Here is a 26,661-nt window from a genome sequence, read left to right on the forward strand (position 1 = left end):
GGGCGTGGAAGCTCCACACCCCTTCCCACATATCTTGCACTAAGCAACTCTTCTATCTAGATGTTCATCTGTATCTTTTATCCTTTAATAAACTGGTACGTATAAGTGTTTCCCTGAGTTCTGTGAGACACTCCAGCAAACTAATCAAACTCAAGGATGGGGTCATTGGAACCTCTGATCTATAGCCAGTTGGTCAGAAGCACAGGTGATAACCTGGCCTTGCAACTGGCATCTAAAGTGAAAGGGTGAGGTAGTCTTGTAGGACTGAACCCTTAACCTGTGGAATCTGATGCTATCCTTGGGTAGATAGTGTCAGAATTGAGTTGAATTGTAGGACACCCAGGTGGTATCCAAGAACTGCTTGTTCATGTGAAGAAAAACCTACACATATTTGGTGACCAGAAGTCTCAGAAGTGAAGTGTTCCATGTAAAAGTAAAAGAGATACACAGGAAATAAAGACATAGTAGGAAAGAACTGGGTTTTTCCCTACACAGGGAGGAAAAAATTGCTAAGTTTTTCCTTTTCAGAGGGTCACAAATTTTCAGGCTATATACTTCTGTACTCTTTATAATTGTTTTGCCGTGTGCATGTTTTTTTAATTTCTTTAATGGGAAATACAAAAGAAAATAACTTCAAACAAAGTAATGATTTTTCCTCATCATTGAGACAGGAACTATATTTCAAAAGTAGTGCAGAAAATTTGCAGATGCTGGGTTAAAATATATGTATACATGAAAAAAATGCTGAAAGTACTGGCTGCATTATTTCATCTATTAAAAATGTCTTCCAGGATATAAAGCATCAAAACCAAACGGATAGTAATGCTCAACCTCTCTACAGGAAAATGCTCAACTTCTCTAAGGAAGAGAAAGAATTAGGAGATGATTTTTTTTAATTGAGTTAATGATAGGTTACAATCTTGTGAAATTTCAGTTGTACATTATTGTCTGTCAGTCGTGTTGTAGGTGCAAGCCTTCACCCTTTGTGCCCACCCCCACCCCACCTTTGCCCTGGTAGCCACTAATCTGTTCTCTTTGTCCATATGTTTAAATTCCTCATATGAGTGGAGTCATACAGAGATTGTCCTTCTCTATCTGGCTTATTTCACTTAACATAATTCCCTCAAGGTCCATCCACGTTGTTGCAAATGGGATGATTTTGTTCTTTTTTACGGCTGAGTAGTATTCCATTGTATATATGTACCACATCTTCTTTATCCATTCATCTGTTGATGGGCACTTAGGTTGCTTCCACGTCTTGGCTATTGTAAATAATGCTGCAATGAACATTGGGGTGCATGGGACTTTTGGAATTCTTGATTTCAGGTTCTTTGGATAGATACCCAGTAGTGGGATAGCTGCATCATATGGTAGTTCTATTTTTAATTTCTTGAGGAATCTCCATACTGTTTTCCATAGTGGCTGCACCAGTTTGCATTCCCAGCAGCCGTGTATGAGGGTTCCTTTTTCTCCACAACCTGTCCAACATTTGTTACTATTTGTTTTAGTTATTTTTGTCATTCTAATGGGTGTAAGGTGATATCTTAGTGTAGTTTTGATTTGCATTTCCCTGATGCACAGCATTGATGAACATCTTTTCATGTGCCTATTGGCCATCTGTATATCTTCTTTGGAGAAATGTCTGTTCATTTCCAGATGATTTTTAACTGAGGTGTGATAGATCTAATTTAAAAAGATTAATGGAAGCATTTCTCAACGTAATGGTTATTAAGCATGAAAATTACTAAGAGAAGTCAAAGAATTTCTTTAATAAAAGAACCACACATATTATGCATAAAAATGGTTGAGAGAGATAGAAGACATCATTTGCTTTTACAGATCATTTTCAGCTGACTCTCACAATTTCATTAAATCTGAGTTATCCTAATAAACTTCTTACCAAGGATATCATTTCATAAGCTTATATGGCCTAAACCATGTACACTCTGTGTATAAAAATAAATTTGGCTAGTCTTTGTCTCTCGTTAGTGGGAGGTAACTTCTAAATCCTCAAAATTTTCTAAGCTATGGGAGTGTCTTTGTTATTCATGGAAGGTCCATACAACCATACCTGATAGTTTATACTAATAAGGTGACTCATAGTGAGCCCCTAGTTCATGCTAAAGAGATGACCCAAATGGGGACTAGTCACACCAGAAAGATCAACTATGTGATTAGACAGTTGAACCTCTGAGACATCTGACATCAGCCTGACCTTAGGGGAAAGTAGGCGGTCTGGAGACTGAGCTACATGGGCAATGATTCAGTCATGCCTACAAAATGAAAGCTCATTAAGAACTCTGGACTCCAAAGCTCAGATGAGCATCCTGGTTGGCAATACTCTACAGTGCTAAATTTTGATGTGCCGGGAGGGTGACAACACCCCTGATGCTGATAGAAACTTCATGTTTGGATCCTCCCAAACCGTGCCCTATGCTTCTCTCTCTTTGGCTGGTTCTGATTTGTATCTTTTTGCTATAATAAAACTTTAGTAATAAGTATAGCACTTTCCTGAGTTCTGTGAGTCATTCCAGTGAATTATCAAACTTGAAAGGATAGTGGAAACTCCCATATTTGTACCCAGCTGGTAAGAAGTGAGAATGACCTGTGGACCCCCAAACTTGCAGCTGATGTCTGAGGTAAGAGAAGTCTTGTGGAGGACTGTGTCCCTAATCTGTGAAGTTTGGTCCAACTCTGGATAGTTGGTGTCAGAAGTCATTGTAATGCTCCTCAAAATCCTTTTGAGAGAGGATGGTGGAAGAACGAGCCATATAGATAAGCATTATCCAAGATATCATCAGTATCTAAACAGAAATGAATTTACACAATCATAAAAATGTAGTGTTACTTGACAGTTGTATTGTGAACTATCAATAGACTATTTTCATTGGCTAAAATGAATATTAACAGTTTATATATCACTGATAGCTACTATGCTTAATTACTCAAAGTGTGGTGTCACAGAGCTTTCATTCAATATATAGTTTCCAAACTTGATGTTTATTAAACCAGTTTGTTTTATAATTCCTAGAAGAGAGCACTTAAGGAAAACTCTGTTGGAAAATTATTTTACATTTTTCCTAGTGTCAAAAATTACGTATTTGGCCTAATTTTAAGGCTGCAAATATTCAAGCAAGAAGTCAGTAACAATGTGGATACGATATCAAACTATGTCTTATTCTTTTTTTCTAATTTTTTTTTTCAGGAAGATTAGCCCTGAGCTAACTACTGCCAATCCTCCTCTTTTGCTGATGAAGACTGGCCCTGAGCTAACATCCGTGCCCATCTTCCTCTACTTTATAGGCGGGACGCCTACCACAGCATGGCTTTTGCCAAGTGGTGCCATGTCCACACCCAGGATCCAAACTGGTGAACTCCGGGCCGCCGAGAAGCGGAATGTGCGAATTTAACTGCTGCGCCACTGGGCCGGCCCCTGTATTATTCTTTAACAAGACTCAATGTGCATCAAAAATAATTAATTATTGCTTCAGTTGGCAATAAAAGAAACATTCCATAAATATTAAATTCTAGACACCCAAGAGAATTGTTTATTTTTACAATGGAGACCTTCATTCATTCATTCAAAATATCTTCTCTAAGCACCAAAGTGCCAGGCATCGTGCTAGGCAGCGAATATACAAAGGCAGGCAAGTTAGCATGCCATTGTGGTACAAGAGAGAGCTGAACAAGTTCAAAACTATTCTTCAAGGGGAGATCCAACGCCACAGGAACACAAGGCAGGAATGGCCAACATCATTTGGTAAAAGTAATGAAAGGGTAAAACCATCATACAGAAAACAAGAAGCCATTGAAGGGTTTGAAGCAAAAACTAACATGATCAGATTTGTTTTGTGGAAGGATAACGAGCAGAAAAGAGACTTAGTAGAGAGGACTAGTCGTAAAACACAAACAACACTAGAAAAAAAATCCAAGTAAGAGATAATGTAAGCCTACATAAAATAATGTCTGTGGGAATAGAGAAAAGTAAATTTATTTGAGGTTTAGGCATTAGAATCAACTGGACTTGTATAATTACTTGCTATGGGATCTAAAAGGAAGAGAGGAGTCAAGAATGACTAAACAGCCAGCTCACTGGATCACAAAAATATCTGAGAGGAGTAAGTTAATTTTGTATGTGCTGATTTTGTCCTATGACATCCAAGTACAGATGTCCAGTAGAAAATTAGATATATGGGTCTGGGGGCCATCCCCATGGCCAAGTGGTTAAGTTTGCACGCTCCGCTTCAGCGGCCCAGGGTTTCACTGGTTTGGATCCTGGGCGCGGATATGGCACTGCTCATCAGGCCATGCTGAGGCGGCGTCCCACATGCCACAACTAGAAGGACCCACAACTAAAATATACAACTATGTACTGGGGGGCTTTGGGGAGGAAAAAGCAGGAAAAAAAAAAGGAAGATTGGCAACAGTTGTTAGCTCAGGTGCCAATCTTTAAAAAAAAAAAAGAAAATTAGATATATTGGTCTGGAGTTCATAAAAGAAAGTGGGATTGGAATAAAGATTTAGGAGTCATAAATACGCTGATGGAAAATAAAGCTCTGTGAATGGATTAGGTCATTTAGGGAGTGCATGAAATGAAAAACGGGTTTTGGACAGAGCCCTAAGGGATACCAATTAAGGAAAAGAGAGAAGTCATTGACTGTAAGTTAGACTTAAAACTTCCCAACATTTGCGAATGTAAAAATCAAAGAATAATTCTTAAATCTTAACGTAATTCTCAAAAATCAAAAATACACTTTTAAAAAGATATACAAGAGGTCAGGAAATTAACATTTATTGTCCACCAATTATGTGGCAGTCATCTCTTCATATGTATTCAATTATTGCCACAATAACCTTGCAAGATAAATGTCAATTCTTAAGATGAAAAAACAGTTTAAATAACTTGTGCCAAGTCACGAGAGGCATGATAGCTACATACAAATCAACTTGTAACCCCAGAATTTCAAAGTGATTCTGTCTACCTCAGTGCTTCAGCGAACCTACTACTAAAGCTTTAAAAAATTACCTTTTGGAATAATCAAATTTTCAATTCATAAAAATTTAGGGATAGAAGATAGTCCAACTTCTTCATGTTACAGGTAAAGAAATTGAGGGCCTTAGAGAGAAATAGAGAATCTGAACACAACAATCACAAGAGATTGAAACAGTAACCAAAAACCTGCCAAAAAATGGGGCGAGCCCAGGGGTGCAGCAATTAAGTTCACGTACTCCACTTCGGTGGCCCAGGGTTTGCCAGTTTGGATCCTGGGCAGGTACCTATGCACCACTTATCAAGCCATGCTGTGGCAGGAATCCTACATATAAAGTAGAGGCAGATGAGCACGGATGTTAGCTCAGGGCCAATCTTTCTCAGCAAAAAGAGGAGGATTGGCAGCAGATGTTAGCTCAGGGCTAATTTTCCTCAAGAAAAAAACAAAGAAAGAAAAAACTGCCAAAAAACAAAAGTCCAGGACCAGACAGCTTCTCTGGTGAATTCTACCAAATATTCAAAGAAGATTTAATACTTATCCTTCTCAAACTCTTCCAAAAAATTGAAGAGGAGGGATGCTTCCTAACTCATTTTACAAGGCCAACATTATCCTAATACCAAAACCAGACGAGAACAATACAAAAAAGAAAATTTCAGGCTAATATCACTGATAAACAATAGACACAAAAATCCTCAATAAAATCAAAGCAAATCAATCAACATGATACACCACATTAACAAGGAAGAATGAAAATCACATGATCATCTGAATAGAATAGAAAGAATTTGACAAGATCCAACATCCATTTATGATTTAAAAAAAAAAACTCTCAATAAAATAGGTATAGAAGGAAAGTACTTCAATATAATAAAGACCATACGTGACAAACCCACAGTCAGCATCCTACTTAACAGTGAAAAACTGAAAGCTATTCCTCTAAGAACAGGAATAAGACAAGAATGCTCACTCTCATCAATCTTATTCAACACAGTACTGGAAGGTTTAGCCAGAGAAATTAGGCAAGAAGAAGAAATAAAAGGCATCCAAATTGGAAAGGAAGCAGTAATACTGTCACTATTTGTGGAGGACATGATTCTATATATAGAAAATTGTGAAGAATCCACCAAAAAACTATTAGAAATAATTTTAAAATACAGTAAAGCTGCAGGTAAAAAAATCAACATACAAAAATCAAGTGCATTTCGGGGCTGGCCCTGTGGCCGAGTGATTAAGTTTGCGTGCTCCGCTGCAGGCGGCCCAGTGTTTCATTGGTTCGAATACTGGGCACAGACATGGCACTGCTCATCAAGCCATGCTGAGGCAGCATCCCACATGCCACAACTGGGTGGACCCACAACGAAGAATATACAACTATGTAACGGGGGGCTTTGGGGAGAAAAAGGAAAAAAATAAAATCTTTAAAAAAAAATCAAGTGCATTTCTATACACTAATAATGAACTAGCAGAATGAGAATTCAAGAATACAACCCCATTTACAATCCCAACAAAAAGAATAAAATACCTAGGAATAAATTTAACCAAGGAGGTGAAAGACCTTCACACTGAAAACTATAAAACATTATTGAAAGAAATTGAAGAAGACATAAAGAAATGGAAAGATATTCCATGTTCATGGATTGGAAGAATTAACATAGTTAAAATGTCCATATTACTTAAAGGAATCTAAAGAGTCAATGCAATCCTCATCAGAATCCCAATGACATTTTTCATAGAAATAGACAAAGAATCCTAAAATTTATATGGAACAACAAAAGACCCCAAATAGCCAAAGGAATCCTGAGAAAAAAAGAGTAAAGCTGGAGGTATCACACTCTCTGAATTCAAATTATACTACAAAGCTATAGTAATCAAAACAGCATGGTACTGGCAGGGAAAGAGACACAGAGATCAATGGAACAGAATTGAAAGCCCAGAAATAAAACCAGACATCTATGAACAGCTAATCTTCAACAAGGGAGCCAAGAACACACAATGGACAAAGGAAAGTCTCTTCAATAAATGGGTGCTAGGAAAACTAGATAGCCACAGGCAAAAGAATGAAAAGAATCAAAGCAGACCATTATCTTACTCTATACACAAAAATTAACTCAAAATGGATTAAAGACTTGAATGTAAGACCTGAAATCATAAAACTCCTAGAAGAAAACATAGGCAGTACATTTTTTGACATTGGCCTTAGCAGTATCTTTTCAAATACCATGTCTCCTCAAGCAAGGAAAACAAAAGAAAAAATAAACAAATGAGACTACATCAAACTGAGAAGCTGCTATATGGCAGAGGAAACCATCAACAAAATGAAAAGACAACCCACCAACTGGGAGAAAATATCTGCAAATCATATATCCGACAAGAGGTTAATTTCCAAAATACATAAAGAATTCATACAACTCAAGAACAAAACAATAAACAACCCGACCAAAACTGGGCAGAAGATATGAACAGTCATTTTTCCAAAGAAGATATACAGATGGCCAACAGGTACATAGAAAAGATTTTCAACATCACTAATCATCAGGGAAATGCAAATCAAAACTACAATGAGATATCACTCATTCCCGTCGGAACGGTTATTATGAAAAAGACAGGGGGGGGCCGGCCGTTTGGCTCAGTGGTTGGGTTTGTGCGCTCCGCTGTGGTGGCCCAGGGTTTTGCCGGTTCGGATCCTGGGTGCGGACATGGCACCGCTCCACCAAGCCATTAGGCAGCGTCCCACATAGCACAAGTAGAAGGACCCACAACTAAAAATACACAGCTATGTACTGGGGGGCTTTGAGAGAAAAGGAACAATAAAATCTTTGAAAAAGAAAAAGGACAGGAAAAAACAAGGGTTGGAGAGGATGTGGAGAAAATGGAACCCTCATACACTGCTGGTGGGAGTGTAAACTGGTGCAGCCACTATGGAAAACAGTACGGAGATTTCTCAAAAAATTAAAAATAGAAATACCATATGATCTAGATACTCCACTTCTGGATATTTATTCAAAGAACATGAAAACACTAATTCAAAAAGATATATGTACCCCCACATTCACTGCAGCATTATTCACAGTAGCCAAGACTTGGAAGCAACCCAGCGTCCATCAACAGATGAATGGACAAAGAAGATGTGGTATATATACACAATGGAATACTACTCAGCTTAAAAAAAGAAAAAATCGTGCCATTTGCAACAACATGGATGGACCATGAGGCTATTATGCTAAGCAAAATAAGTTAGACAAAGAAAGACAAATACCATATGATCTCACTCATATGTGGAAGATAAACAAATAAACACAAAGTTAAGGAGAACAGATTGGTGGTTACCAGAGTGGAAGGGGGTAGGGGGAGGGTAAAAGGGGTAAAGGGGTACATACGTATGGTGATGGATAGAAACTAGACTTTTGGTGGTAAACATAATGCAGTCTATACAGAAGCTGAAATCCAATAATGTACACCTGAAATTTACACAATGTTATAAACCAATGTGACCTCAATAAAATAATATTTTTTTTCTTGGAGGAAGATTAGCCCTGAGCTAACTGCCACCAATCCTCCTCTTTTTGCTGAGGAAAACTGGCCCTGAGCTAACATCATGCCCATCTTCCTCTACTTTATATGTGGGATGCCTACCACAGCATGGCGTGCCAAGCAGTGCCATGTCCACACCCGGGATCCAAACCGGTGAACCCCAGGCCGCTGAAGTGGAACTTGCGCAGTTAACCACTGTGCCACCAGGCCAGCCCACAATAAAATAATTTTAAAAAAAGAAATTGAAGATTAAAGCATTAAAGATTAAGGAACTTAACCAAAATATAATACTTAAGCTCACTAAAGCTGTATTCTAACCAATAATTTATAATAGAATCAGAATTGAATTTATCTATATATCTGAAAGCACGGCATTCACTTTGAGCTGTTTTTCTTGTAGAGACAAAGAGCCCACTAACTATTCAGTCTGTTGGCCAACATCCCCTTGTACACAGTGGTACACAAACACAAAGCAGTTAACAATCTAGGAGTACACCTGTGGTCATGAAAAATAGTCCACATGAGAACAATGCTAAAACCAAATGAACTCATCATATTCGACTTCCTTTATGTGGAAAAGTTTCAGTCATCATAAATAATGCACAAGATACAACTTTAAAATATTCATACATTTCCTTTTAAAAAAATGTATACCTACCAACAAGCCAAAACATGCCCAAAAGTTTCCAAATATTTTCATACCAAACCATAATCTAAAAATCAGTATAGCTGCAGGTTTAACTTCTTTACAATTCCAATATAGTCATCAATAATTAAAATCATCTTTCACCAAATAGCATTTTGTATCCTTTAAGTATATTTCTTTGATTTTTAAGTAAAAGTAAGTCCACCATTTTTATTAAACAACACACTTTCTCTCTCTCATGCACACACATATTCCATTCAAATTTTTCAATTAAGTTTTAGTTATGTTATATATACTTACTGCTATGATTTCCTTAATTCATAACCAAAGCAGTAACATTTAAAATAGGTACAAGATTCTCAGTATGCATTATACTTCATATGTAGATCGTACTGTCATATGTAACAATACAGAAAAGAAAGAGTAACTAGGATGCCAAAGGCATCTTTTTTTCTGACAAGACAAAGCTCTTTCACAACAGCCTGCTAAGAATATCTTAAACTCAATTTAGCACAGCTAATGACATACCTAAGGAACCCCTGGTCTGTTGACTGTTTGGTGGTATGTTTTCCTTAGCCATGGAGATTAATATTTTACTGTTTTCAGAAAGCTTCTCTGATGCCTCTCCCTGAAAGAGACATAACATTTACAAAAGCAGAAGAAAAAAGCCCCACAAAATATACAATTCATCTCAATGCTTTTATTAAACAACTTGATGAAATTAGACAGTTACACTGCAGAAGAAATTTAAGTGTAAGGCTTGAGAATTAACCCAAGGTATTTAATACTGTATTAAATGTTCTAATATTTAGCTCATTCACTTATCAACAAATATTCAGTGAGTTCCTAATGGGTACTGTCCCAGGCACTGGAAATACATAAGAGAAAAACACAAGAATCTCTGCCATCATGGAGCTTATAAAATATTGTAGAGACAAACAATAAACACAATACATCATTAGATTATGTGATGTGTAGACAGTGCTAGGGAAGGGCTATGAAAAAAAACAGAGCAGGGTAAGGAGACCCAGAAACAATGGGGGAGGGACTGCAAGGCTCACTGAGCAGGTGATACGTGAACTAAGACTTAAAGATTATTATTTATGTACTATTTAATACCAGAAATTATAATAAAGCAGTATTTAAAGCTATGTAATAACTCTTTCCAAACACTGTAAGCTAGTCCAAGTACTGGAGAGTGGTTAAGAGCATAGACTTTGGAGCTGGACACACGAAGGTTCCAATCCTGAATCCACCACTGTGTGCACCTGGACAAATTTCCTTAACCCCTTTAAGCCTCACTTTCCTGATGTGTAAAACAAAAAAATATTCCACCTATTTCACAGGGATATTAAAGTCCTTGACACAACTCCTTGCACATGGCAGGTATTATGAAAGGAAGGCAACCTAGTATGGTGGTTAAGAGAACATGCACTGGATTCAAGTTGCCAGGGATCAAAGCCTAGTTCTAACTCTATCATCTTAGTTTCACTACTTAACTTCCCCATGCCTCAGTTTATTCATTTGGAAAATGACAATAATAACAGTACTTATCTCATGGATTCATGTGAAATATCAGTGTAACCTCTTAAGACTACACCTCGTCCATAGTTAGCACACAATAAATGTTAGCTATGTGAGTAAAATTCCTCTATAATTAGGGTGTCCATATTATTTATCATCTCAACCAGAATACTTCTGTCTAGGACAAATGCTACACCAGATGAGACACAGGAACAACAGGTAAACTAGGATTGCCTTGGGCAAACCAATATATATATGGTTACTCTCATTATGATGGACCATATAGGAGAGATTAATCTACATTCTTTGTTTCATTACATACACTGAGCCCATGAGACAAGGTGCCACATCTGTCTAGATTAGTGCTGTATTCTGAGCCTAGCACAGTAGCTAGCACAGTCTCAATAAATATTTGCTAAATGGATGAATCACTCTCACCAAAACTTTAAGAAAGCTTTAAGAAAGTTTTTTCAGACATTGCTTTCACAAATATTTTAACAAATATATATTCTGAGCAAATATGCAAAATAAAAGAAACTATTCTAATAAATTCACTTTTGTAGATTTCAAAAAATAAAAATTTTTTTGAGATATTGACTCATTTAAAAAAATTGAACTTTTTTACACAGACTACGAGAACTTGCTTTTACACGTATTGTTCATATTCTGAAAGTTCCTTGTACTAGAACTAGTCTCCTAATCCTTTTATGAAGGACATAAATTATTAATTAAAACTCTAATAAGAGAGAGGAGAAGTTGTGAGATACAAAATACTGCAAAAGAAAAACTGCATTCGAAATCACTGAAATCTTGTCCAGAGTCAGGCTCTCAGAGTTAGAATGAAAGCACAGCCAAACTTAAGCATGAAACAGATGATTCTCACTCATAGAAGAGGAGGTTTTGCATTTACACAGGGCTAAGCTTTAACGGCAATCTTAATGTAATATGCTGGGAGAAAATGATTAACTTCACCTTCATTTCCATGTAAGGTGGATCACTTTCCAATTCTGCTTTGTCTTTGGCCAATTTGGCTTTTCGCTCTTCAATAAATTCATCCAAATTATCAGTCATTTTGTAGATACTGAAAGAAAATAAAACAAAACTTTTAAAGAGGACAGTTACATCAGAGGATTTTTAGGCTAATTATTAACATGCAGGCTTAGCCTACATTTAGTATTTCAACTCATTTCCCAAATGGAGAACTTCAAACAAGCTTGACTGAAATGTCTGCCTGCTTTCTCTCCAAACTTCCCAGAAAGACCTACATTTAAAATATCCAAAAAGAAAGAAAAAATAAAATGAACCACCACCACCATCCCCACACACATACCAAAAAAAAAAACTTTGAACTCTAAGTCAAAGCACTTTTTTTCTGTGTTTTTTTTTAACCACTTGGAGGTAATTAGGTAATTGTGAACATACAAAAAAGTTACAATAAAAATAGTACAAAGAACACCTTACTCTTTACCTATTTCCTATTTTTGAGATTTTGCATCATTTGCTTTATCCTTTATGCACATAGTTCATTCTCTCTTTACACACATAATTTTTTCCAAAATTATTCAGAGGGTGAATTACATATATCATGGCCATTTACCCCTAAACGTTTCCGTGTGTATTAAGTTATTCTCTTACATAACCTCAATATCAGCTTCAGTAACATTGATTTTTTTAATCTACTGTCCATGTTCCAATGTTGTCAAATGACCTAATAGTGTCCTTTACAGCATATTTTTCTCTCTTTCCAGTTCAGGATCCAGTCTATGTTATTCATTGTTATGTCTCTTTAGCCTTCTTTAATTTGGAACATTTCCACCACCTTCCTCTGTCTTTTATGACATTGATATTTTTTCATACATCCCACCCCCACCCACCCTTTTTAATAGAATGGTCTCATTTGGGGTTTGTCTGATGTTTCTTCATAACTAAATTCAGGTTATGCATTCTCAAGAGAAATATTACTTAGGTGGTGATGTGTCCTCTTCAAAGTGTCAATAATTAGAGACACACGATGACCATCTGCCCTTCATTAGTGATGTTATTTCTGATCACCGGGTCAAGCCACTGTCTGATTTCTGCACTACTGTTCCCTTCTAACTATGAGGAGGTATTTTCAGACCACACAAATATCCTGCTTCTGATCAAAATTTCCAAGATTTAGCATCAACTGGTGATTCTTAACAGATCCAATCTTTGATTCTAGATGGCTGCAAAATGCTAATTTTCCAATTCCACCACTCTCTGCATATTTCATTCACCAGTTAGCACTTATTCTAAGAACCCTTCCTTTACCCACATTTATCAGCTTATCATCAGTATGTTCTCATGAAAGCCTATATTTTTCAGTAAGCCCTAGAATTGTTTTTAAATTCATAAGCTGTTGTTTTTATTGAAGAATAACTTATATACCATAAAATTCACCCATTTTAGTGAACATTTCCATAAGTTTTAGTAAATTCACACAGTTGTGCAATTTTCCCCACAATCACACCTTATAATGCTTCCATCACCCCAAAAAGGTTCTCTCATGCCCCTGTGTAGTCAATCCTCATTCCCACCCCCAACTCAGGCAAACACTGATCTGCTTTCTGCCTCTATAGTTTTGCCTAATGTGGAAATTTCATATAAATGGATCATACAATACATAGTCTTTTGTGTCTGGCTTCTTTCAGTTAATGTTTTTGAGATTCATCCTTGCAGCTATTAGTAAGTAGTTACTGTTTTTTTACTGCTAATTAGTATTCCATTGTATAGAAATGCCACATTTTATTATCTATTCACCCACTGCTGGACATTTGGGTGGTTTCCATTTTTTGGCTATTTATGAATACTGATACTATGAACATTCGTGAACAGGTTTTTGTAGTGGACATATGTTTTCAATTCTCTTCAACACATACTTAGTGTGGAATTGCTGAGACATCTGTAACTATGCTTCACATTTTGAGGAACTGCTAAACTGTTCCTCTAAGTGTAAAGTGACTGGACCATTTTACATTCCAACCAGCAGTATATGAGGGTTGCAATTTCTATACATCCTCACCAATACTTGGTATCATCAGTCTTTTTTTTTTAAAAAAAGATTTTATTTTTCCATTTTTTCTCCAAAGCCCCCCCCCCCCCACCAGTACATAGTTGTGTATTTTTAGTTGTGAGTCCTTCTAGCTGCGGCAGGTGGGATGCCACCTCAGCATGGCCTGATGAGCAGTGCCATGTCCACACCCAGGATCCAAACCAGCGAAACCCTGGGCCTCTGAAGCACAGCATGCAAACTTAACCACTCGGCCACAGGGCCAGCCCCATCTTCACTCTTTTTGATCTTGGTCATTCTATTGGGCGTATAATAGTACTCAATGTGGTTTTAATTTGCATTTCTCTAATGACTATGATGTTGACCCTCTTTTCATGTGCTTGTCATTCATGTATCTTTATTATATATATATATAACCACTGGCAAAATGTCTTCCAATCTTCTGTCCATTTTTAAAATTAAGTTGTTTTCTTATTACTGAGTTGTAAGTTTTTTGTTTTTTTTTTTAAAGACTGGCACTTGAGCTAACAACTATTGACAATCTTTTTTTTTTAAATTGCTTTTTCTCCCCAAATCTCCCCAGTATATAGTTGTATATTTCAGTTGTGGGTCATTTTAGTTGTGGCATGTGGGATGCCGTCTCAACATGGCCTGATGAGTGGTGCCATATCTGTGCCCAGAATCCTATCCAGTGAAACCCTGGGCCACCAAAGTGGAGCGCGTGAACTTAACCACTCGACCATGAAACCGGCCCGATTTTTTATATATACTGGATACAAATCCTTTATCAAACATGTCTTGTAAATATTCTCTCTTAGTCTGTGGTTTAAGTTTTCTTAATAATGTCTTCTTTTTTTTAATAGATTTTATTTTTTCAGAGCAGTTTTAATTTCACAGCAAAACTGAGCGAAGGTATAGATGTCCCATATATCCTCTGCCCTGCTCATGTACAGCCTCCACTATTATCAACATTCCCAACCAGAGTGGTACATTTGTTACAGTCGATGAACCCACATTGATGTATCATTATTACTCAAAGTCCATAGTTTACATTACCATTCATTCTTGCTTTCTACATTCTCTGGGTTTGTACATATGTATAATGACACGTATCCACCATTATAGAATCATATAGAGCAGTTTCTCTGCCCTAAAGGTCCTCTGTACTCCACCTATTCATCCCTCCCTCCTCTCCAACTCCTAGAAACCAATGATCTTTTTACTGTCTCCATAGTTTTGCCTTTCCAGAATATCGTGTACAGGTGGCCCTCCGTATCTGCAGGTTTCACATCCGTGGATTCAATCTACCATGTTTACAATCAGCAGTTGGCTGAATCCCTTGGGGATACAGAGGGCCAATTAAGAGACTTGAGCATCCATGGATTTAGATATCGACCCAGGGTCCTGGAAACAACCCCCACAGACACAGAGGGACTACTGTGGTTGTAATCACACAGTATATAGCCTATTCAGATTAGCTTCTTTCACTTACCAGTATGCATTACTAACTTTTCTCATTGTCTTTTCAACCCTTAATAGTTCATTTCTTTTTAGCACTGAAAAATATTCTAGCGTCTGGATGTACCACAGCTTATTTATCTACTCCATCTACTGAAGGACATCTTGGTTGCCTCCAGGTTTTGACAAGTAGGAATAAAGCTACTATAAACAACTGTGTGATGATGTCTTAAGAACAAAAGTTTTTAATTTTTATGAAGTCCAATTTATCCATTTTTCATCAATTTTTCATCAATTGTTGTGCTTTTCATGTCATGTGTAAGAAGTTTTTGCCTTCCCCAAGATCACAACTATTTTCTTCTTTGTTTTCTTTAGAAGTTTTATAGTTTCCTCTCTTACATCTAAGACTATGATCTGTTTCAAGTTAATTTTTACAAATGATGTAAAATGAAGGTCAAGGTTCAATTTTTTTTGCACATGGATTATTGTGCACATAAAATTATTCCACCACCATTTTTTGAAGACTATTCCTTTCCCTACTGAACCTAGAATTTTTTTAAATACATTTTTCAAAAACCCATGAAACTTAGGGACTAATTGGATTATGTGGGAAGAAAGAAGGAGCCACTGATGACCAAAATTTTAATTCCTGGAAACTAAACGTGGACATAATCCTGTACAGAAATAAGTCAGAAGAAGCTGGCTGGTTTGGAAAGGTTTGGTTTAGATAGGTTAAGTTAGGGCTAGTAAGACATGCTATTGGAAATTTCCAGCAGATGGTTAGAAATTCAAGACTTAAATTCAAGGAAAAGGACCACATTAGAAATGTTTATTTAAGAGTTAAGTATTTTAAAGATAATATTTGAAGCCAAGATAAATGAGCACAGACAGGAAAAAAAGAGAGATGACCTAGAACTAAATGCTGGGCAATGTACACTTGAAGGGGTGACAGAAGAATTGAAGCTAGAAGAAAATAAAAGAAAGAATAATTTTAAAAAGGATAGAAAGAGGCTGGCCCCGTGGCTGAGTGGTTGGGTTCACGCGCTCCGCTGCAGGCGGCCCAGTGTTTCGTTGGTTCGAATCCTGGGCGCGGACATGGCACTGCTCATCAAACCACGCTGAGGCAGCGTCCCACATACCACAACTAGAAGAACCCACAACGAGAAATATACAAATATGTACCAGGGGGCTTTGGGGAGAAAAAGGAAAAAATAAAATCTTTAAATAAATAAATAAATAAATAAAAAGGATAGAAAGAAAACCAAGTTGACATACTTTGTGGAAGGAAGAGAGATATAAGAAAGAACCAGTCAATAATATCAAATGTAAGAGTACAAGAAAACAACCATCCACTGAATTTAATCTTTGGGGACAATGATAATTTGTAAAAATGTAGAGAAGCAAGATTGACTTAAAAGAAATATTTTGAAACTTACATCAGTTTAGTACATAATGTGAATTCAATCTATTATTTATTTCCAAAAAGAACAGATTTTAAAATATAGCTTTAGCAAAATATATTCGAAACCAACAAAAGTTAATATATTTTAGCCATTTTTGTTATTTGTCACAAAAGATTTTCCTGGTAAAAATTCAAAACAGCTCAACAGCAAAGGGAAGTTTTTATGTTAAAAAATCACTTCTTGAAGGAAGGGGGCGGAGCAAAATGGCGGGGTGAGCTGACCCGGGATTCTCTCCCCTCCAAAATACAACAAAAGATTGGAAGAACTGAATTTCAGAGAATAAACATAATGCCAGCTCGTTAGAGACCTACAATACCAAGAAGGCGGAGATCATAAACCTTGCTTACACCCTCGGAGGTGCTGGAACGGTAGGAGAGAACATCCCTCCCTCCCCTAGAGTCTGCGATCGCTGCGGCGCGGGTCGGGGAGGGGCCACGCGACGGGGGGATCATCCAGGACTTCTGCCGCTGATTCAGTGGAGACCCGCTGACGGAGGGAAAGCTTCCGTCCGCAGGGACCCCATGAATCAAGGGCCTTGGGAGACCAGAGAACAGAACTGATCTGAACCCAGACCGGCACATGTGAGTAACAGCCCCTCCCCACTAACAAAGCCAGTGGGCACAGCCATCTTGCCGCGAAGGCGAAGAGCTCATAACAGGCGGCTCTTGACCCCCATCTAGTGGCGACAGCCTGCAACTGCAACTGAATTCTACCACCATGTGAAAAAACCGCTCCTCTACCATCCAGCAATTTATAAAAGCCCCAGATCAGAAGGAAAACAATAAAAACATAGAATTAAGTCCTGAGGACTTGGAAGTAGGTAAACTAAGTGATAATGAGTTCAGAGAAGCTATAATCAAAAAACTCAATGAGGTAGAGAGAAAGACAGAGAAACAAGCCGAGTTCTGGAGTTACTTCACAAAAGAGATTGAAATCATAAAGAAGAATCAAACAGAATTACTTGAGATGAAAAACACAATGGACCAGATAAAACAGAATATAGATTCCCTGAATGCCCGTGTAGACAACATAGAGGAGAAAATTAGCATAATCGAAGATAGACAGGCTGAATGGCGCTAGACAGAGGAAGAAAGAGAACTAAGAATTTTAAAAAATGAGGAAAATCTCCGAGAGATAATGGATTCAATGAGGAGTAAGAACATAAGGATCACAGGAATTCCCGAGAATATGGAAAAGGAAAATGGAGCAGAAAGTGTGCTTAACGAAATTATTGAAGAGAACTTCCCAAATCTAGGGATCGACGGAGAAATGTGTGTAGACGAGGGTTTTAGATCTCCTAGATTTGTCAATGTAAAAAGACCTACTGCAAGGCACATAGTAGTAAAGTTGGCAAAAAGGAAAGATAAGGAAAGAATAACTCAGGGAAGTAAGAAAAAAAAAGAGAATAACCTATAAAGGAGCCCCTATCAGACTGTCAGCGGATTTCTCTACAGAAACCCTGCAAGCTAGGAGAGAATGGAGTAACATATTCAAAGCTTTAAAGGATAAAAACCTTCAGCCAAGAATACTCTATTCAGCAAGAATTTCCTTCAGATATGAGGGAGAAATTAAATCTTTTCCAGACAAACAAAAGTTAAGGAAATTTGTAACCAAAAGCCCTCCATTACAAGAAATCCTCAAGAAGGCTCTCATACCTGAAAAAAGAAAAAAGAGAGAAAGGGGACACAATCCACAGACTAGGGAGACCGATGGATAGAACCAGAACAGGATAGCAAATATTCAACAATAGCATTAGGGTAAAGGTAAGGAAACTACCAAAACAAGGACGATCTTAGCACTCTAACTACCAATTAATAAGACGAGTTGGAATAAAAAATGAAAATAATTATTTAGGAGGGGAAGAGCAAAGGGTCTAAATCAGTATTGGTCAAGTAAGTAAGAGACCACCAGAGAATAGACTATATTATACAAGAGATTCTAAATACAAACTTCAAGGTAGACACTAAAATAAAGTACAGAACAGAATCACAAATCATAAATAAGGAAAAATCTAAGAAACCCAGGATAAGAAATTGCAGTATTAAATGGGTAGTCTAAAGCACACAGGAAAAGAAACGCAGGAAAACAAGATAATGAGCGACAGATTAACAGCACTAAGTCCACATGCATCAATAATCACTCTCAATGTGAACGGATTGAACTCTCCAATAAAAGACACAGAGTGGCAAAATGGATTAAAGAACAAGATCCAACAATTTGTTGCCTCCAGGAAACACACCTCAGCCCCAAGGACAAACACAGCCTCACAGTGAAGGGGTGGAGGACAATACTTCAAGCAAATAGCAAGGAAAAAAAGGCAGGTGTTGCAATTCTCATATCAGACCAAGTGGATTTCAAAATAAGACAGGTAAAGAGAGAGACAGAGGGACAATATATAATGATCAAAGGGACACTTCATCAAGAAGAAATAACGCTTATAAATATCTATGCACCCAACACAGGAGCACCAAGATTCATAAAGCAACTATTAACAGACCTAAAGGAAGATGTTAAAAACACCACAATAATAATAGGGGACCTCAACACCCCACTCACATCAATGGACAGATCATCCAGACAGAAAATCAACAAGGAAATAGTGGAGCTGAATGAAAAACTAAAACAATTGGACTTAATAGACATATATAGATCACTCCACCCTGAAGGAGCTGAATACACATTCTTCTCAAGTGCACATGGAACATTCTCTAGGATAGACCATATGTTGGGAAACAAGGCAAGCCTCTACAAATTTAAAAAAATTGAAATAATAACAAGCATCTTCTCAGATCATAGTGCTATAAGGCTAGAAATTAACTACAAGAAAAAAGCTGAGAAAGGCACAAAGATGTGGAGACTAAACAACACACTACTGAACAAGCAATGGATCATGAAGAAATTAAAGAAGAAATAAAAAAATAACCTGGAAACAAATGAAAATGATAGCATGCCATACCAACTCATATGGGATACAGCAAAAGCTGTATTAAGAGGAAAATTCATCACAATACAGGCACATCTTAACAAACAAGAGAAATCCCAAATAAGCAACCTTAAAGCACACCTAACTGAACTAGAGAAAAAAGAACAAATGAAGCCCAAAGTCAGCAGAAGGAGAGAAATAATAAAAATCAGAGCAGACATACATACTATTGAAACGAAAAAGGCAGTAGAAAGGATCAATGAGACAAAGAGCTGGTTTTTTGAGAAGATAAATAAAATTGACAAACCACTAGCCAGACTTACAAAGAAAAAAAGGGAGAAAGCTCAAATAAACAAAATCAGAAATGAGCGAGGAGAAATAACAACAGACTCTGCAGAAATACAACAGATTATAAGAGAATACTACAAAAAACTATATGCCAACAGAATGGATAACCTAGAGGAAATGGATAAATTCTTGGACTCCTACAATCTCCCAAAGCTCACTCAAGAAGAGGCAGACAATTTGAACAGAGCAATCACAAGGAAAGAGATGGAAACAGCAATCAAAAACATCCCAAAGAATAAAACCCCAGGACCAGATGGCTTTCCTGGGGAATTCTACCAAACTTTCAGAGAGGATTTAATACCTATCCTTTTCAAGCTATTCCAAAAAATTAGGGAAGATGGAACACTTCCTAACACATTCTATGAGGCCAACATCACGCTGATACCAAAACCTGACAAGGACACCACGAAAAAAGAGCACTACAGGCCAATATCACTGATGAACATAGATGCAAAAATTCTAAACAAAATCTTGGCAACCAGAATTCAGCAATTCATCAAAAGAATCATACATCAGGATCAGGTGGGATTCATACCAGGGACACAGGGATGGTTCAACATCCGCAAATCAATCAACATAATACACCACATCTACAAACTGAGGAATAAAAACCACATGATCATCTCAATAGATGCAGAGAAGGCATTTGACAAGATCCAACAGCCATTTATGATAAAAACTCTGAACAAAATGGGCATAGAAGGAAACTACCTCAACATAATAAAGGTCATATACGACAAACCAATAGCCAACATCATACTCAAGGGGCAAAAACTGAATACCATCCCCCTGAAAACAGGAACGAGACAAGGATGCCCTCTATCACCACTCTTATTTAACATAGTACTGGAGGTCCTGGCCAGAGCAATCAGGCAAGAAAAAGGAATAAAAGGAATCCAAATAGGGAGGGAAGAAGTGAAACTCTCGCTGTTTGCAGACGACATGATCTTATATATAGAAAACCCCAAAGAATCCATCGGAAAACTGGTAGAAGTAATCAACAACTACAGCAAAGTTGCAGGGTATAAAATCAGTTTGCATAAATCAGTAGCATTTCTATACTCCAGTAATGAAGCAACAGAAAAAGAACTCAAGAATACAATACCATTCACAATCGCAACAAAAAGAATAAAATACCTTGGGGTAAATTTAACTAAGGAAGTGAAGGACCTATATAATGAAAATTACAAGGCCTTTCTGAGAGAATTGGATGACGACATAAGGAGATGGAAAGACATTCCATGTACATGGATTGGAAGAATAAACATAGCTAAAATGTCCGTTCTACCTAAAGCAATCTACAGATTCAACGCCATCCCAATCAGAATCCCAATGACATTCTTTACAGAATTAGAACAAAGAATCCTAAAATTCATATGGGGCAACAAAAGACCCCGAATTTCTAAAGCAATCCTGAGAAAAAAGAACAAAACGGGAGGCAGCACAATCCCTGACTTCAAAACATACTACAAAGCTACAGTAATCAAAACAGCATGGTACTGGTACAAAAACAGGTGCACAGATCAATGGAACAGAATTGAAAGCCCAGAAATAAAACCACACATCTATGGACAGCTTATCTTTGAAAAAGGAGCTGAGGGCATACAATGGAGAAAAGAAAGTCTTTTCAACAAACGGTGCTGGGAAAACTGGAAAGCCACATGTAAAAGAATGAAAATTGACCATTCTTTTTCACCATTCACCAAAATAAACTCAAAATGGATCAAAGACCTAAAGCTGAGACCTGAAACCATAAGGCTTCTGGAAGAAAATGTAGGCAGTACACTCTTTGACATCAGTATTAAAAGGATCTTTTTGGACACCATGCCTTCTCAGAGAAGGGAAACAATAGAAAGAATAAAAAAATGGACTTCATCGGATTAAAGAGCTTCTTCAAGGCAAATGAAAACAGGATTGAAACAAAAAAACAACCCACTAACTGGGAAAAAATATTTGCAAGTCATATATCTGACAAAGGCTTAATATCCATAATATATAAAGAACTCTCGCAACTCAACAACAAAACATCAAACAACCCAATCAAAAAATGGGCTGGAGACATGAACAGACATTTCTCCAAAGAAGATATACGGATGGCCAATAGGCACATGAAAAGATGCTCATCATCGCTGATCATCAGGGAAATGCAAAACAGAACTACACTAAGATATCACCTTACAACCTGTTAGAATGACAAAAATATCTAAAACTAATAGCAACAAATGTTGGAGAGGTTGTGGAGAAAAAGGAACCCTCATACACTGCTGGTGGAAACGCAAACTGGTGCAGCCACTATGGAAAACAGTATGGAGATTGCTCAAAAAATTAAAAATAGAACTACCATACGATCCAGCCATCCCACTACTGGGTATTTATCCAAAGAGCTTGAAGTCAGCAATCCCAAAAGTCCTATGCACCCCATGTTTATTGCAGCACTGTTTACAATAGCCAAGACGTGGAAGCAACCTAAGTGCCCAGCAACAGACGAATGGATAAAGAAGATGTGGTACATATACACAATGGAATACTACTCAGCTGCAAAACAGAACAAAATCATTCCATTTGCAATAACATGGATGGACCTTGAGAGAATTATGTTAAGTGAAATAAGCCAGCTAGAGGAGGATAATCTGTGTATGACTCCACTCATATGAGGAATTTAAAATTATGGACTAAGAACAGTTTAGTGGATACCAGGGGAAAGGTGGGGTGGGGGGTGGGCACAAAGGGTGAAGTGGTGCACCTACAACACGACTGACAAACATTAATGTACAACTGAAATTTCACAAGATTGTAACCTATGAATAACTCAATAAAAAAAAATCACTTCTTAAAATTTCCTGGTTTTCCTAAGTATTTTATATCTGATAGAAACAAAAGATAAGGATGGGATAACACACATTTAATCATATACTTTGCTAGAGGATTTCATGCAGAATTTAAGCAGAAATGTAATTAATCTAAAAAACCAAAAAGTAACAAGCCTCTTTCACTCTGAACTCTCTAAAGTTGTCACATAATTGTTAACAATTATTAATATGTTCTTATGTTGTTCTAACCACTCTTTGAAAGCTCTCTCTCTTTAATTTCTAGATACTGAAATTTCCCTTTACTATAACAATTTAACCTCAATTATAAATTCTAGAATTGATTTTATGCAACAGTAACCATTGTAATGAAACACATTTTTAAACAATGATAGTGAGTATACTATACGCCATAGCTAAAGCATGAGATTCATCAGATGTAAGTATATGTTTAATCCTTTCTAATTTTATTCTGTCTAATCTGATTAAAACATAGCTCTACTATTAAATTGAAGAGTCAAAGATACTAACAAGCCTTCTCCTGGCAATGCCTTCCAGACAAAGAATGCCAGGAACAATACTGTGGTTAAACTAGTTGGGTTTATCACTCATTGCATCGAGAGATGCCTCAATGCCCACCTTGAGGAACTTTAGAGTATCTTAGTAAGAGGGTGTTAGAAAAGACTTATGGGATTTGGACTTGTGTTAGGTGATTTGGGGGAGGGTTTAAGGAAGCAAAGCCTTGCTCAGGATTGAATGCAGTCAGGAGGTAAGGGTAATTCTATGACTGGACAGCTTAATAAATCTTACCTATAGGATGAGGCTAAAACTGTAACTGGTAAAGAGGCAACAGTCAATCATATGAGCTGGGAGAGGGGATGTTTGGCATTTTGTGGCTTGGACAACATTCATGTTTTACATGTGTTTGGACATGATTATAGAGTGGTTTTGTTTTTCTCTTGATCCATCACGGACACAAGCAGCCTTGTTCGACGTTGATGTTCTGTGCAATTGTTTATCTTCAACAGACCAAGCCTAAGCAGTACTGTCAATCCGATTCCTAGGAACACCAAGGCCTTGGTGATAGTACAGGCCAGCTTCCAGCTGTCATGGCCACTTTTCTCTTTCTCACTCCTAAAAGCACATGACAACTTGCATAAAACTACAAAATTATTCAAGAATTACTCAGTGAGTTACAGAGATTGTGTTAACAGATACAGCCTAAGTATAAAACAGAGTAACAATGTTTATAATTTAAAGATTAAGATACAAGAAAGATACCTATATGGGATTCTTTATCTTCCTTCACCCTACAATGTAAAATCACTCAGAACTTTTTTCAAGATATTATTACCAGGTTTTTTTTCTCCCAGTAGCTGTGTACAACGTATGCAGATGATAAACAGTTTTCAGGAAAACAGTTCAACTGAAAGACCTGGATTTGAAACCCAATGCCATCACTAACACTCCATGTGATTGACCTCAGATACGTTCCTTAACCTCTCTATCCCTCAGTTTCCTCATTTGTAAAATGGAAATATCTACTCCAGAGTTGTTATGGAGAAAAAATACAATGATGCAAATAAAATGTATGGCACACCTGACACTTAGAAATCAATAAATCACAGCAGTTTTATTAATTCTTGTTGTACTTTCATAATCTTTGTACACATCAGTACTCCCCTTCTTTTAAAAAGCGTCCAAACAAAGTACACTGGTTATCATAATCCAAATCAACATCTCTAAATCTTCAACTTAGGCCCATTGTGTTTATCATATAGAAAGAAATATAAGCAAAACAGAACATTCCCATTCTGCCAAACCTAAGCAAATCTAAAAAACAGAGAGGACACAGAAATAACTGAGTATGCCCAATTCCTTCTTCTAATTTCATCAATCACTAAGAGACAGGAAAACATTGCTTCCATCCTTTTCCCTCTTGACTGAAGTGCAAATTTCCTCCCCACTATGGAAGCATGAGGAATGGAAAATAACTCCCGTCCTAAAGGAAGGCACTGTTCTAGATGCTAAGGGGATGAAAAGTATAAGATATAATCCTTGCCCTCAAATAATGCGCCTGACAAGATAATGCCCCGACACAGTGGTTCATAGTCTAGCCAGACTGGAGTTTAGGGACTGAATGTGAGGTACCCATAAAACATCCAGTGGAAGTATCAAGAAAACAATTTGAATATGACTGGAATTCAGAATAGAGCCCAGGTTAGAAAAAAGGGTTTAGCAGTTTTTAAAATGATCATTAAAGCTATAGGAGAAGTGGATGCCTGGAAAAAGAGACCCTAGAGTAAGAGAACAAGACTGAGGACAGAATAGTAGGGAGTGCTAACATATGGGTGTGGGGTGTCAGAAGGAGCCTGTGAAAGAGCCTTAGAAGAAAGAAAGGGAGGCATGAGGTGAACTAGAACAATGTTTCTCACTTCCCATCTATCCAGAGATGTTTCCAACAAATGAAAGGTGCTCAGTCTTTTTCTCCAGGCAGATGACAAGCACATGAGCAACTTACTTCCACAGGCACACCCAAATTTAGACAAATCCCCCTAACTGTTGCTAAGAAATAAATACCATATGGTTGGGGGGAGAGAGGGAGGCTGGGGGTTAGGATATGTAAAGAGAGTGAATACATAAAAGCATTATTAAGTCTGTTAGCAGCTGTTAATAATACCTCATTATATTGACCAAGGACAGTAACATAAATTAGATAGCCTTTGGGTGACGTAAAATTGCCGAAACACAGGGAGAAACGCCTGTGTCTCCCACTCAGGAAAGCAACCAGAATACAAGTCAGAATGATGTTAAAAGGGTAATCTGAAATCTGCTCAAAGTTTGTGAGTTAAATTGCAATTTGTCTGAAAATTTTATTTGAGAAAAACTGTACTGAAAGCATCCTATTTCAATTTACCCCATCTAAAATCATCTGCTCCCTTCCAGAAGGTCATCTTGTACTGCAGGAGACCCCAAATTTCATCACTGGGGAGCATTTCAGCAGATCTTTAACCAGCACTCAGTGTCCTCCTAGGGAGAGAATGATATGCAGAAAAAAAAAGCAGCATCTGACTGGTTTCCATGGGATTCCTTTTTGCTTGTCAACATGACAAGCCATTCTTTCATATGAAACAGAACTTCTCTGGTAAGGATAACTGGCTTTTTACAAACTCATATTGGTTGCTATCAGGCTATTGCATTTTCCGATGTGTTTGGAAACTAGGCGGTGGTTTACTTTAGAATTTAGTCTTCCCAGAAACCCAAACTAAACTCTTTAATCCTATAATCTTGAGAGCCAGCCTCTCTCAAAAGATGAGTCCCATGGCTAACATTTACTGAAAACTAGATTCAAATCCCATATAACAATCCTAAAATCAAGGCAGTTACAAAGAGGTTCAAGCTCCAGGAGCCAGGGGGAAACAGGATAACAGGACCCGACCTCACAGGGCTGTGGTGATTTAATAAATTTTACTTGCAAAACAAAGCGGTGGGAACAGCGCCGGGTGCACAAGCACTCAGTAAACGTTAACCATTAACCAGCACCGAGGAAGAGGGCAGGGGCTTCGGGAGGCTCAGCCGCAGAGCGGAGCCCCAGCCGAGGGGGAGGGAAGGCGAACGGGCGTGAAAGCTCAGCTCGTCTCCAGGAGCTGTGGGTGGCGGCCGCGTTAGGAAGCATCCACACGTTGTCAGGCAACCGGGTCTCGACAACCCCCGAGGCGGCGGCGGTGGCTGCGGCCCGGGAGTTCCGACCGGTAACCAGGGCGCCGCCCCTGGGCCGGCCCTGCAGCCGCGAGACCCCCACCACAGGGAACCCTCGGGCCCCGGGAACCAGGCACCGTCCCCAGCCCGGCGGCCGCGAGACCCCACCCAGCAAGGAACCCTGGGCCCCCAACCCCCGTAACCTGGACGCCGCTGCCGGCCCAGCAGCCGCGAGACCTC

General features: G+C 37.9%; 1 protein-coding gene across 19 annotated transcripts in view; it reads right to left on the reverse strand.

Moving 5' to 3' along the window:
* Nucleotides 1-26,661, reverse strand: part of CSPP1 (centrosome and spindle pole associated protein 1) — a 151,096-nt gene that overhangs the window by 124,046 nt on the left and 389 nt on the right. For 8 of the 19 annotated variants that reach the window (XM_070481155.1, XM_070481162.1, XM_070481161.1 and 5 more), the window contains exons 2-3: nucleotides 11,665-11,773; nucleotides 9,697-9,796 (exon numbers count right to left, since the gene is read on the reverse strand). In XM_070481155.1, coding sequence (XP_070337256.1) covers nucleotides 9,697-9,796; nucleotides 11,665-11,763 — 199 coding nt within the window. In that variant the 5' untranslated portion in view covers nucleotides 11,764-11,773. Of the gene's footprint in view, nucleotides 1-9,696; nucleotides 9,797-11,664; nucleotides 11,774-25,639; nucleotides 25,751-26,661 lie in introns of those variants that run through there. The other 11 variants (XM_070481160.1, XM_044780263.2, XM_070481163.1 and 8 more) reach the window with 7 other exon arrangements.

The sequence above is a fragment of the Equus asinus genome, chromosome 12 (assembly GCF_041296235.1).
Source record: "Equus asinus isolate D_3611 breed Donkey chromosome 12, EquAss-T2T_v2, whole genome shotgun sequence".
Classification (NCBI taxonomy): Eukaryota; Metazoa; Chordata; class Mammalia; order Perissodactyla; family Equidae; genus Equus; species Equus asinus.